Consider the following 11,357-nt stretch of genomic DNA (forward strand, 5'->3'; position numbering starts at 1 on the left):
TGCTGCATGGTTCACCCAACAATTCAAATTCTGTCTTCATCTATTCACCATAATGTCGTTCCAAACCTCTGTGACTTTTGTTTTTACTGTGGAGCACAAAGGAATATATATTTTGAAAAATGTTGGTTAACAAACTGCTTCGTTTCTCTTTGATTTTGACATAGTTTTTTTTTTTTTTCATATAACGGAAGTTAATGAGAACCAAAACTGTTTGGTTACAAACATTCTTCAAAATATCTTCTTTTATGTGCCACAGAAGAAATAAAGTCATATTTTTGGTAATTAAAATAAGATAAAATATAAATATTATATGAAAAACTTAAGCTTAAATTAGAAACGGAGATAAGTTGAAGTAAAATTACTAAAACTAAAACAGAAATAAAAATAAATGAAAGCTATATAGAAATATAAAAAACTAATAAAAGTTTTTTTATTAACTCAGAAAAGGACATATAATTAAATATGCAAATAAAGCCTAATTCAAAGTAATACATGCGTTTAATATGGAAATAAAAATAAATGAAAGCTATATAGAAATATAAAAAACTAATAAAAGTTTTTTTTATTAACTCAGAAAAGGACATATAATTAAATATGCAAATAAAGCCTAATTCAAAGTAATACATGCGTTTAATAGTATATAAAATACTAAAATAACACTGTACTCTAATACAGATGAAATGGCATGCAAAAATATTGAGTAAAATAACAATTTTTATTTAACTTTTTTTATTAACCTTTTATTGATGCTTTTTAGTCACTGTTGAAAGAAATATATTTATTTTAGACCACCAGAAAACAAAATTTTGTTTAAAAGTAACCTCCCTGCTGAAAAAACAGCTAAAACCTGCATATGCTGATTGGCTGGTTTTAGCTGGTTTAAGCTGGTCAAGCTGGTGTTCATCTGGTTTTGCCTGGTTGGTTAGCTGGTCTCCCAGCCTGACCAACTAAAGAAGTGTTCAAAACCCCTCTAAAACCAGCCTGCTAAACCAGCTATGACCAGACGGAAAGATCAGCTAGATCAGCTTTTTTTTTTTTTATGTTGAAATATTCAGTGGATTCACCAAAGTTTGCAGGGTTTGTTGGATTAAGTCTATAAAGTTTGTTTTGTTTGAGGCTCTTTTTGAGTTTTGTTGGAGGTGTGAGGGCTTGGATTTGCCACAGCACTGTCATTTCAGATAAAGGACCATGAGGTTTGGTTCATCTTTGACCCAGCATTGGCCAAATGTTGTCCAGTGTTGGCTCAGATGCAGGTGAGGGGTGCCGACAAGCCCTCTCTCTCCAGCTTCAGCGGGACGCCACCCAGAACTCGCCAAATCTGTCACCGCGCTCCAAACACACATGTTCTGAGAGCAGCTGATGGGGCCATGTGTGACCGCAGACACAGACCAACAGCCTGCTCCTGTTTTACAATTCACACAACATCACAAGAATCAAACCCATTGTTAATATTTACACGTTTGTTGTCCCAACAAAAATTATAACATGTCCTGGAGGTAAATGTCATGGATTTTTTACAAAATGAAAGGGATTTAGCAAAATAATAATAGAATGGAAATTGAAATTGAGAACAAGTAAAAACCTACATTCATTTATTCATTCATTTATTCATTTATACGTTTAATCTAAACAATATTTCCAAGAAAAGGAGAGGGGGAATTATTATTATTTTTTAATAATAATAAACTTAATTGTGTAAAAAGAAAACTGATAATGATTATCATCTTTTAAAATGTATAAAACTTCATCTAATATATTAAGAAATTTAAATTTATATAATTTTACTAATTATTTATATAGTTTTACTAGATTATGTTTAGATAATTTTACTTAAAATACAATTGAAAATAGTTTTATTTGGACTACCGGTCAAAAAGTTTGGGGTTGGTGAGATTTTTTTTTTTTTTGTAGTTTTTAAGAGAAGTCTCTTATGCTCACCAAGGGTGCATTTAATCAAAAATACTGTAAACACAGTAATATTGTGAAATATTATTACAATTTAAAATAACTGTTTTATATTTTAATATATATTATAAAATGTAATTTACTTCTGTGATGCAAAGCTGAATGGAGCTTCATTACTCCAGTCTTCAGTGTCACATGATCCTTCAGAAATCATTCTAATATGCTGATTTGGTTGTTATTATCAATATTGAAAGCAATTGTGCCGTTTCATATTTTTGTGGAAACGGATACTTTTTCACGATTATCTAATAAATAAAAAAATATTTTATTTGTAAAATTATAAATGTCTTTACTGTCACTTTTGATCCATTTAATTTATCCTTGCTGAATAAAAATTAATTTCTTATTCACCCCAAACATTTGAACAGTAGTTTATAAGTATTCATTTCCGTGTGTATGCATCAAAGCACACCAGAATTGATCCTTTCATATTTTGCATAAGGCTTCAGTTCACAACAAGCCTTGGATAAGATTTGTTGTCTTGTTGTTGCTAAAAGCTGAAATCTGGACAGATAAGAGGATCCAAGTTTCCTCAACAGTCCATCTGACCTCCCACTGCTTGGAAGTGGAGGAGAGAGAGAGACAAGCTGCTCTGGAACACATGGTGAACACCTGCAGACCAGAACACACACACACACACACACACCATCGGGCTGTACACTTGCCCATCCTGGCAGTTCATTTTACAGCTTCCTTCTGTGTCTGACTGATCTATGATTTCCTTTTTGTTTCATGTGCATCAAGCTATAATATTTTGCTTTTAAAAGGAAGAATTCACCCCAAAAATAAAACTGTCATCATCTATTCATCCTCATATCTTTTCAAAGAGGTTTTACTTTCTTTCATGAAACTCAGAAGATGTTTTTCATATTTTTTCATACATTGAAAGCATATAGTGACCAAAAGCATAACGAAAAGGCGAAAAAAGCAGTCCATATATGTGTTGTATTGTTATATGTATAATGCTTATGTGCTATATAATAGCCGTATGTAAATGTGGTGAGCTCGTTGAGTTGAGTTTTTATCAATCTGATGTGAGTGGCTGTGGAGACGCTCTCTAATGAGATGCAGCAGAGGCAGATTGGTCGATTAGTCTGTCAGCTCCAGAAAAACGAATGGTCTTGTTGTGACATTGTCACTTTGGCTTCGGGTAACAGTGTGTGTGTGCTTGTGAAAATGTGTCAGACTGTGAGTGTGTGTGTGTTTGAGGTGTGGATTGGATCAGTGATGTGTCTTGACCCTCTTGCTGCTCTGTGTCTACCCAGCATCCCCGGCTCGGCGGTGTGTGCGTTTGACATGCAGCAGCTGGCCCGTGTGTTTGAGAGCAGATTCAAAGAGCAGAAATCACCAGAATCCATATGGACACCTGTACCTGATGAACTAGTACCTAAACCCAGGTATCTATCTATCCATCTATCCATCTATCATTCTATCCATCTATCCATCCATCCATCCATCTATCATTCTATCCATCTATCCATCCATCCATCTATCTATCATTCTATCCATCTATCCATCCATCCATCCATCTATCATTCTATCCATCTATCCATCCATCCATCCATCCAATCATCCATATATCTATTGATCATCCATCCATCCATATGTCTATTGATCAATCGTCCATCCATCCATTCCTCTATCTTTTGTTCTATCATTCCATCCATCCATTTGTCATTCTATGTCATTCTATTTATCCATCCGTCTGTCTGTGTATCTATCTATCTATCTATCTATCTATCTATCTATCTATCTATGGACCTTTCGTTCTATTCATCCATCCATTCATCTATCCATCCATCCATCTTTTCTATTCATCCATCCATTCGTCTATTGATCTATCATTCCATCTATGCATCTATCCATCCGTCATTCTATCTGTCATTCTGTTCATCCATCCATCTATCTATCTATCTCTGGATATTTATATCATGAATGTGGTTCTTTTACTTTCTTTTACTTTCCTAGGCCTGGAGGATGTGCTGTCCAGGGTTCGAGATTCAGCTCCTCCAACACCCTTCCCGACGAAGTGCTGAATTTCATCAAAACTCATCCTCTGATGGATGAAGCGGTTCCTTTGCTTGGACACAGACCATGGATAGTCAAGACTATGGTCCGGTAAGATGAGTACACTACTCAACACAGGCGTTGTGGAAAAATATCAATAAACCCCAAGATGCTTGTTATATGAAGTGTGCTGCAGAGAGTTGAAAAGGTGAAACGTCATTCTCAAGGTCTGCTTAAACTGAAATTGGCTGAGATATCAGCAATCAAAGTCCGAGCTCTGCTGTAGTGTGGTTAGTGTTAGCAGCACCTACACTCAAAGGACATCATTCTGTGAGCATTCCTATTAAGAGCGTTCCTATAGTGTCTCTCAAGGTTAGTGGGGAAAAAAACCCTTAGTTAAAATATAAATCTGAACTCCAGAAGTGCTTCTGCTGAGAATAAATTGCCTGAGGCCTTCAGGCTCGAAGCAAAGCTTCTCTGCAAGGAGGAAAATGTAGCTATAAATCATCTCGCTTTTAAAAATTTGATTGAAATGGCCACTGGGTTGCTTCAAGATAACTAGAGGTAAATTGATACAAAGGAGAGTGGTACTCTGGTGTACATTTGATTCATATTCAATAGCAGACCATTTTGCCTGAATGTTAATCTTGAATAAACATTAGTGAATTACTCCTCATAAAGATTTCACTGACTTGAAAAATAGTCAGCTCAGGGGGGTTTTTTACGATTACAACAAAGTAAAAGTACACAGAAAGTAAAAGCTTCGTGTGAGCCGTCAGAGACGCTGGTGAAACTCCTCTGTGTTTGCTGACTTTAATCCAAATAAGCCTTTTTACACCTAATCTTCTTAAGTCTTGACAGAGAGAGTATTTACAAATCTTATCTCTGACATCCCTTTTTAATTATTTCATAAGCTGTATTAAGAATAATACACCAAGAATGGTTTAAAACAGATAGCGGCAGCACTAAAATCTGATTTATGTTTGAAACTATTAAATGACAAAATGTGACCATCAGCTGAATTCAACGGATCAAAATGAACCCTATTTACTTTCTTAATGTTTCAGTGCACAATTCATCAGTGAGTGCTATTCTAAAGAAAATATCTCTTTGCAAAGTTTATTCAAATTGTAATAACTTGGTTTACCTCTGAAAGGATTGTTTTATTCATCAGAATTGTAAATAGGCCATGTGGGTGGGGAAAAGAATACAGTGTTACATTGTTTTTTCTTATTCGATATTCTGTTTCTCTTGGAAATATATCACATTATGGTTGCAAAATGGCTTGCAAATGCAGTTTTGTGTTGATTTTAAAGCCCCATTTTATTTGGCTACTGTAAACATTTAACATGATGAAATAGATTCTTGGCTGAAAAGTTATCTTTTATTGTCTTTCATCATACTGATGTTGCAACAGTTTTATAAAAGCAATACGCTTCTGTAATGGTGTGCATATTGTTCTATTTCCCTCACTTTTAAGGTACCAGTTGAACACTATGGTGGTGGACACTGAGGCAGGCCCACATCGCAACCGGACTGTGGTGTTCCTCGGATCCACTAGGGGAACCGTTCTCAAGTTCCTCATCACACCCAGCCCGGAGAACCCGTACTCCAACACCAATACCTTTCTGGAAGAGCTGGAGGGCTACAACCCAGAAAGGTGAAGGGATTTTTTTTTTTTTAACCACACACTACAGGCAAAACCGTTGTTTTTTCAGGCACTGGTCAGTTTTGAGATGTTGGTGTATTTTGCATCTTCTGTCAGAGAAGTGGAAAGAAAACATCCAAAATATACATTTACATTTATATCAATTTGCATGTGTAGACTTCAATTACAATACACATTTAAAGGCTGTTTTCCCAAAACCTCCACTTCAGTAGCATGTATATACACCAAACCATACAGTTTGTATCTATATTCTGAGGGTTTCTGAAGAGGGGTTTGTTATTATATAATTTGCCTGATAAATATTAAATCAACTCAAGTCACCATTATTTACATAGCGCTTTATATATCAGATTGTTTCAAAGCAGCTGGGATAAATGGGAAAAATGATTCAAAGATGCAAACAGAGATCAATTCTGCTGTAAAGCAGGTCTAAAAGAAAAAAAAAACAGTAGTGTCATTGTTCAGCTGAAGCCAGTTCAGTGTTGATTCAGTTCCGTTCAATAACTGTGTAAAGATCAAAAACTGTAAATGTAAAGCGGCACTATAGAAAACAATGAAGTCATCATCAGCTCAGTTCAGTTCGTATCCAATAGTGTTAGCCAATTTAATAATGCTGTAAATGTTAAATATGGTGATTTTATTTCTAATTGTTGATAGTGTTTTCTGATTTATGGAGTGATAAAAGGAGATATCTTGCAAAAACCTTTCATTCTGATATGTCAACAAAATGAATTTTGAACTTTGCTTCATCCAATGTTCATATTTCAGTTCTGGACTTATATGCAAATTAGTGCATATTTAATTAGACATTGCCTCATTTGCAGATTTAAACATAACTCTTCAGAAAAATTGTATTGCAAAACAATTTCCTTAATTAAGAATATGACAACCCAAGAGAGAGCTATCTATGCTGCCTCCAAAAAGATAAAAGCATCTCAGTAGACAAAATGTTACATTGGTTTTGGACATGCATTGATGACTCCCTGCTTTCTCATAAGGCAGCTTGTTGCAGGATTCGGACACAGAGTATGTCTTTGAAAAGTCAGGAGCGGAGATCAAGTTGTTTTTGTCCTTAGCATCCTTTAATCGTTTTCCAGACTTCATTTATTTCCAAAAATCCTTTTTTATTTCCCACAGTTGTTTACTGTTGTTGACGTTTAGCCTTGGATTAAAACTTTTAGCACTGTCAAAGAGTAAAAGATATTCAGTATCAAATGCAACTGAAGAAATAAATCCATGCTTTTTATCCACAAACAACCAAACAAACACACAGCGCCTCTGAAAATGTCCTCAAAAGGAAGAAAAACGATTCAACGGGGTTTCTGATTATTTTGTGTGTGTGTGTGTGTGTGTGTGTGTGCGTGTGTGTGTGTGTGGTGCTCTGATGGATGAAAACATGGCTGGGGTTTTGAAGATGAAAGGCAATACCTGTCTGGAGGAAGAACGGTTAGGTTCAGAGAGATGCATGCTGGGAGATGAAGGCGAGTTGTGTGGCGGTTGAGATAGGGTTCTCAGCAGGACACAGCGCTCGCTGAGAAACACACACACACCTGAAACAAAGAGATCACTGTGTCTGCTTGACCTTCTGTCTTGCCTCAGGTGTTCTCTGGATGCCATCCAAAACTCTCACACAACTTCCTGTAATATGTCTCATTTGTCTTCCAGCTATTTATCAGTGTTTAGATTACATGTCTGATATCTGTAGAGCTACTGTTGAGGTAGCTACACCGGTGTTGTCATAGAGATGTTGCGGTAATTTAATACCTTATTAGCAGCTTGACAGTTAATGTGTGTTGGAAACATACCAACTCTGACTGAATCTCTTTTAGTATGTATTTTTTGGGCTGTTTGCCACTTTTTTATAGCCACAGACAGTAGAAAGAGAAAAGGAGATTACTGAAGAGAAAGAGTGAGGAAACTGGATCGAGAACAAGGCTGGACGAAATTCAGAATTCAAGAAATTGTTCACAAGTTGGAAAGTTGGCAACACCCCACAAAAAGTTAAAGTTAAATGACAGGAAGTGGCATTTACTAAATTACAAGTCAGAAATTGAATAGGTAGTGCAGTCTTGGTCCGTAAATTAGCTGTTCATTATTTATTTATGTTTTATTATTTATTATACTTTTATTCAGCAATTATTTACATTAAACTGATTTAAAGTGACAGCAAAGACATTTACATTGTTTCGCAAAAATTATGTTTCAAAGAAATGCTGTTCTGATCATCAAACATTATCAACACTGATAATAATCAAATCATAAATAAATGTTTCTTGAGCAGCAAATCAGCATATTAGAATGGTTTCTGAAGGATCATGTGACACTGAAGACTGGAGTAGTGATGCTGAAAATTCAGCTTTGATCACAGGAATAAATTACAAATTTTAAAATGTATTCAGATAGAGTTATTTTACTGTAAATTGTAATAATATATCACAATATTGCTGTTTTTACTGTATTTTCAACAAATAAATGCAGCCTATGTGAGCATAAAAGACTACTTTCATTCATTCATTCATTCATTAAAAAAAACTACCTGAACATAATCTAGTAAATTTATATACAAAATAGTTCAAATAATCTAAATCTAAATTTTTTAATTATATGCTATTTTATAAATTTTAAAAATGGAAAATCATATTGGTTAACTTTCTTCATCACAATATCACAATTAAGTATAAAATGGTGAATTTTGAATAATTCACTACTTTAGTTTGAGTGGATGTTTAAAATTTTTTTTTTTTTAAATAAATCCCTCCTTCCTTTTCTTGGGAATATTGTTTTAATTCTATAATTTTGTCCTCAGTTTCACTTTCCGTCCTGTTAGTCTTTTGGAAAATCTCTTTAGGTTTACACTCTCTTTGACACCATTTTGTTACTGTACCTTTAAGACTATGTAAATGACATATAATGCATGTTCTATACATAAATAACCTCTGTAGTGATTGGCTAACCTCTTCGCATTTGAAATGAGGTAGAATGTCTCCGCCCCGCTGCTGAGTGCGGGTGGTCACACTGTATGTTAATGTGTTCATGACTCATGGAGACGCTGATGTGAAGCTGTTGGGTTTTAATGAGTGTGTGTATCCGTGTTCTAGGAAATGTTTGGTTGTAAAAGTGCACAAGGGCTTGAACTGATGACTTCAATGTGTGTGTGTGTGTGTGTGTAGGTGCGGTGATGATTCTGTGCAGGCGAGGCAGCCTCTCTCTCTGACCCTGGACAAACCCAGTCACACACTCCTGCTGGCCTTCCACTCCTGCGTGGTGCGAGTGCCTGTCGCACGCTGCCAACTGCACTCCAGATGCATGAAGTAAGAACACACACACACCTTCAGTCTGTACACTGATTAAACACACTCTCATTCACACACGCTCTCGTTTTCCATCTTAAAGTAAATTGTGCCACCCAAACGCACACTGCTTCATCAGCGGCTTTGAAATTACTGTGACCCAGCTTTTACAATTTCCTTCAGATACACACACACACACACACACACACTCCTTCTGGCCCGTCTCCCGTACGGCACATTTGGAACGGTCTCTTCCTGTGAAGCAGTAAAGTTCTGGTGTAATTCAGCCGTGATTAATGGAAGAGGCTTCGATTGAATCTGCTGACGTTCTCTCTCGTCTTGCGGGATGTGGTACAGTACCATCTGCACCAGTTCAAGTCTCTCCAATCCACTTTGTACGTCTGCAGCACCATGTGCCGCTCAAATGACTCTTGCACCAGCAGCCCGTGTTGCTATGGGTGGTACACGCATGGAAACAATGTGCAGGATTTACTTGTTCGCTCAGAAATTGCTACACTGGAAAAAAATTTATTACATTTTACAAATAATTACAGTAAAGAGAAACCACAAGTAACACATTGAATTTAACATGAACATTTGAAGTAGAAAGACTGAAGTATTTTCTTGTAAAATATTCTCAAATAATCTTTTATTATTTGCAACTTCAAAAAAAGTCATTTCTGTCAGGACCACTATCTTCAAATATGATTGACAATTAGCATATAGTTTGGATTGGCGGTATGGTTCTGTTCTTGGCAAGAACTCCCTGCGCATGCCTAGCATGGATAAGAGCAGGGAGAGCAGCAATAACCCCCCAGGGTAAACAGAACAGAACCAACATAAATGTATTGCAGATATTGTTAAAGTTATATCATTTTATGTACACATTTTAGAATTAGTCTGATTCAAAGGAGAATCAGAAGGCTGAATCCTGACTGACAGAGGAGGAGTTGGGGATGGAGGAGGGTAATTAGCTATTGAGCAATGCGAAAACTGCTGATAATACTGAGGGACCTTATATATGAATGCTTAGATAGGTGTCATATTTCCATAGGTAGATGGGGATCAGCTGAGAGTCAGCTGATGCGAGCTTGACTAACGTGACCTGCCAGAACTAACACTACGCTAGATTTTAGTAAAATACTTGATCTGAATTCAATTTGCCAGCATTCTCACCCAGTGTATTTCCAAATCACAGTCGATCTGTTCAAAGAACGATGTTTTTATTGTTGATAAGTGATCAATTTATTGTACCAATTCAAGTAAATTTAGCTGACGTATCTTCATTTGTTTCAGATATTGATGGCTGTGTATTTGGTACAGCAAGGCTGTAGGTTCAAGTTGCCGCTACGGGTGGCCAAATTGCTGCCCTTTCTGTGAACTTTTGAGTCAGACTCAAGATTGAGTGCATTTGCAAAAATCTAATTTTGCACTGAAGATATTTAACCGGCCTGTTCCATTGCTAATTTCATTTATGACAATCAGTTAAGGTTAAAAATCTCAAATAAGCGAGTGCCAATGTGTGCCAAGTGCCAGCAAGAAATTAAACCAGAAGTACTATTTGTCATATCTCAATGACAAGAGGATGCCCAAATTTTACAGTGAATGCAAAATATTCCCATATTCCCAAAAATCCCATTACAGTATGTCATAATTTCAAAATACATTCAAGCGATTCCATATTTGCAAAGGCCTCTTAGCCATTGCTTACACTGTTTACACAACACCGGTTAGCATTCAGATACGGCTGGATATGAAAACGTCTTAAGCATTCCTTTCTCCAGGTAACAGAACGTTCTGCCAACTCCCTGAACAAACCCTCGCACAGGTGTGCGTACGTCGAGCGAGGGAAACACACACAACTGCGCTGACTGGGATTTAGATTTCATCAGGATGCAAAATAACAATCTGAAATCCGAGGAACCTCTTGAACTTTTCTGCCAATTCAATAATTACAGCTGCGGTTGAAGTGGGCCAAGTTTGAGGCTGTTACGTAAGCTGGATTTGGAGGTGGAAGTTTACCACCTGAGTTCAGGGTCTAATTAGCGCGTACAGGTTACTTAGCCTGGGATCTTACCAAGAGTTCCCAGAGTTTCGCCTGACTTGTGCTGTTAGGTAGTGGTTCTCAACTGGTTTTGCTTCAAAACCAGTTGAGAACCATCCACAGCCAAGGGGGGAGATGTTTGTGAGGAATGTTTTCTCTGTTTTGGAGGGATGATCATTTTTAAATCATACCCTATTTATTGCATCAAAATTTGTTTTTGATACACATACGTACGCAACCCAGGCAACGATTAGTTCTGTGAAACAAAGCAAAACCAATGTTACACCGTGTCTACGCCGGACGCGAGTGGCCCGGCGCGGCAAAATACTATGGAACTCATTATAATCAGTGATGCTGTCTACACCATAGATATATATATATA

At 36.6% G+C, this 11,357-nt stretch overlaps 1 protein-coding gene across 1 annotated transcript in view; it reads left to right on the forward strand.

Moving 5' to 3' along the window:
• Window positions 1–11,357, forward strand: part of LOC107713651 (semaphorin-6B-like) — a 149,959-nt gene that overhangs the window by 125,721 nt on the left and 12,881 nt on the right. Inside the window, exons 11-14 of the mRNA XM_016519227.1 lie at window positions 3,231–3,362; window positions 3,934–4,083; window positions 5,453–5,632; window positions 8,812–8,952. Of these exons, the coding sequence (XP_016374713.1) occupies window positions 3,231–3,362; window positions 3,934–4,083; window positions 5,453–5,632; window positions 8,812–8,952 (603 nt within the window). The remainder of the gene's footprint in view (window positions 1–3,230; window positions 3,363–3,933; window positions 4,084–5,452; window positions 5,633–8,811; window positions 8,953–11,357) is intronic.

The sequence above is a fragment of the Sinocyclocheilus rhinocerous genome, unplaced genomic scaffold, assembly GCF_001515625.1.
Source record: "Sinocyclocheilus rhinocerous isolate Xijiao unplaced genomic scaffold, SAMN03320098_v1.1 scaffold898, whole genome shotgun sequence".
Taxonomy (NCBI): domain Eukaryota; kingdom Metazoa; phylum Chordata; class Actinopteri; order Cypriniformes; family Cyprinidae; genus Sinocyclocheilus; species Sinocyclocheilus rhinocerous.